The 1,817-nt window shown below is 36.4% G+C and overlaps 1 protein-coding gene across 2 annotated transcripts in view; it reads left to right on the top strand.

Annotated features, from left to right (window-relative positions):
• Positions 1 to 319: 319 nt before the first annotated feature.
• LOC124128662 (putative nuclease HARBI1) overlaps positions 320 to 1,817 on the top strand; it is a 64,504-nt gene continuing 63,006 nt past the window's right edge. For both annotated transcript variants that reach the window (XM_046492093.2, XM_046492092.2), the window contains exon 1: positions 320 to 490. In XM_046492093.2, the coding sequence (XP_046348049.2) occupies positions 431 to 490 (60 nt within the window). In that variant the 5' untranslated portion in view covers positions 320 to 430. The remainder of the gene's footprint in view (positions 491 to 1,817) is intronic.

Raw genomic sequence — 1,817 nt, 5'->3', positions numbered from 1 at the left:
AAAAATATACACACTATAAAAAAGCATATGCTCAGGTGAAATATATACTTTGTTTTGCAAGTCAAAATAGTGTAAACGAAAATCACAAAATTACCAAGCAAGTGACTTATCAAAACTTCGACACCATTACCGATGCTATTCACAAAGATACCTACATTTCCTTATTATCTCGAAAACTGTATTTGATTTTGTTGATCAATGTGACCATACGCCCTAATTACTACCCATAAAAGTGACTAATGCGCTTACGAATGGCGCAGCAGAGGTCGCGAACTAGTCTAGATTTCTGCTATACATCCGGGTACTCACTGGGAAAAAACAATAACAAAGGCAACAACCAGTCCCGGGGAATTGCGTTAGATCAGTGCCCCTTTAATAATTCGTCGGGTGATTTTTGTGACAGAAAAGTGTGGTAGGGAACACTGTAAGGATGATGTGGATAATCGTAAGGAACGATGGAGGAATAAGCATGACTAGTGACGACACAACGGTGAGTTCGCTTTTGGGCTGGTGAAAGTGGCTTGTGTGAATGTTCCAGGACAGTTTCCAGTAGCCAAAATATTCGACATAAAACCATTTCATCCTTTTTACTCGACGTTTTTGTGGGAAGAATATAAGGAGCCGCTGTTGACCTTTTTCACACTTTCGCCATCTTGGATCGAAAACGAGGCTTGGAGAGCATTCGGTGCTTCCGTGTCAAGGATTCAGTATCGAAATGGCTTCCACCAATTTGAGCGCGAAGACTGTGTGGACCAAAAATTTAAACTGTGTCCCGGTCATAAGACCCGGTTTTGTTGAAACTTGGGTTAACCAAATTGCAAAAGTCCCCAGAAAAGTATTAAAAAGAGCCTATGGCAATTTTTGCGAGGGATACATATTCGATGCTGAAGGTAGGGGCTTGGTTGTGTCGGCAACCCGGAAGTGATTTTTCCGTTAAATATTATCTTATCAAAGTCCTCCAAAAACACACATCTTGCGGTTTTTATAATACATGTGACACCTAGTATTGTTTAGTAAACAATAAACAACACTTTATTTGGCTGTGAAGTTGTTTCGATTTGTTTTCTTATTGATACGAGTCCAAATAAGAACAGCTTTTGAAATGAATAATCGGATTTTTTTCATTGTTTACATTCCACCTGAAGTATAAATATTTTCCAAAACAAAAAAACGCGGTGAATAGCTTCCTACTGTAGTAGCAATGAAAAATCATTAAAAAATATTGGGTGTTCTTTTGAACATGAAATGAGTAATAACAGTATGTGTAAAACTGAAATTTAAAGATAAAAAATATATATTGCTGCGTTGATCACTGTATGATTTGTATGACTTTCTCATATGTGACATAACTATTGTTAGGCTGAAGCAGATACCATATTTTATGGTCTCTGGCTGAAATAATACTTTCTTCTGTTATGTGCATTCACCTATCAAAACATAAATTTCTACTCACATTTGTTGTAACCTCAAAGAAAAGGTGATGAACTTGTGAAAAAGTCCCTTCATTATCATAAGCCTAAGAACCAGCAGCAACTCACCTTAAGTAAAGATTCGTTTCACAGTTTTCCATCAATTTTGTTTTTCACTGTACATAATGTACCATTCATGTTCAGTGTTAAACATTACCAGGGAGCTCAGATAATGTTCTATTACCCTCCACATTTGAGTAATATGTGTCCATATGATCTGCTGTGTGACCAATAAACATTCACATAAATCCAAAGAAGTATCTGTGTAATAACTCACCATTTTATGGTAACATGAGTCAGACTAAAAGTAAACACATACAGGCAAATTAAATACAACAAAGAATGATA

The sequence above is a fragment of the Haliotis rufescens genome, unplaced genomic scaffold (assembly GCF_023055435.1).
Source record: "Haliotis rufescens isolate VD_foot unplaced genomic scaffold, xgHalRufe1.0.p SCAF_2, whole genome shotgun sequence".
Lineage (NCBI taxonomy): Eukaryota > Metazoa > Mollusca > Gastropoda > Lepetellida > Haliotidae > Haliotis > Haliotis rufescens.
This window is presented reverse-complemented; position numbering and strand designations above follow the sequence as displayed.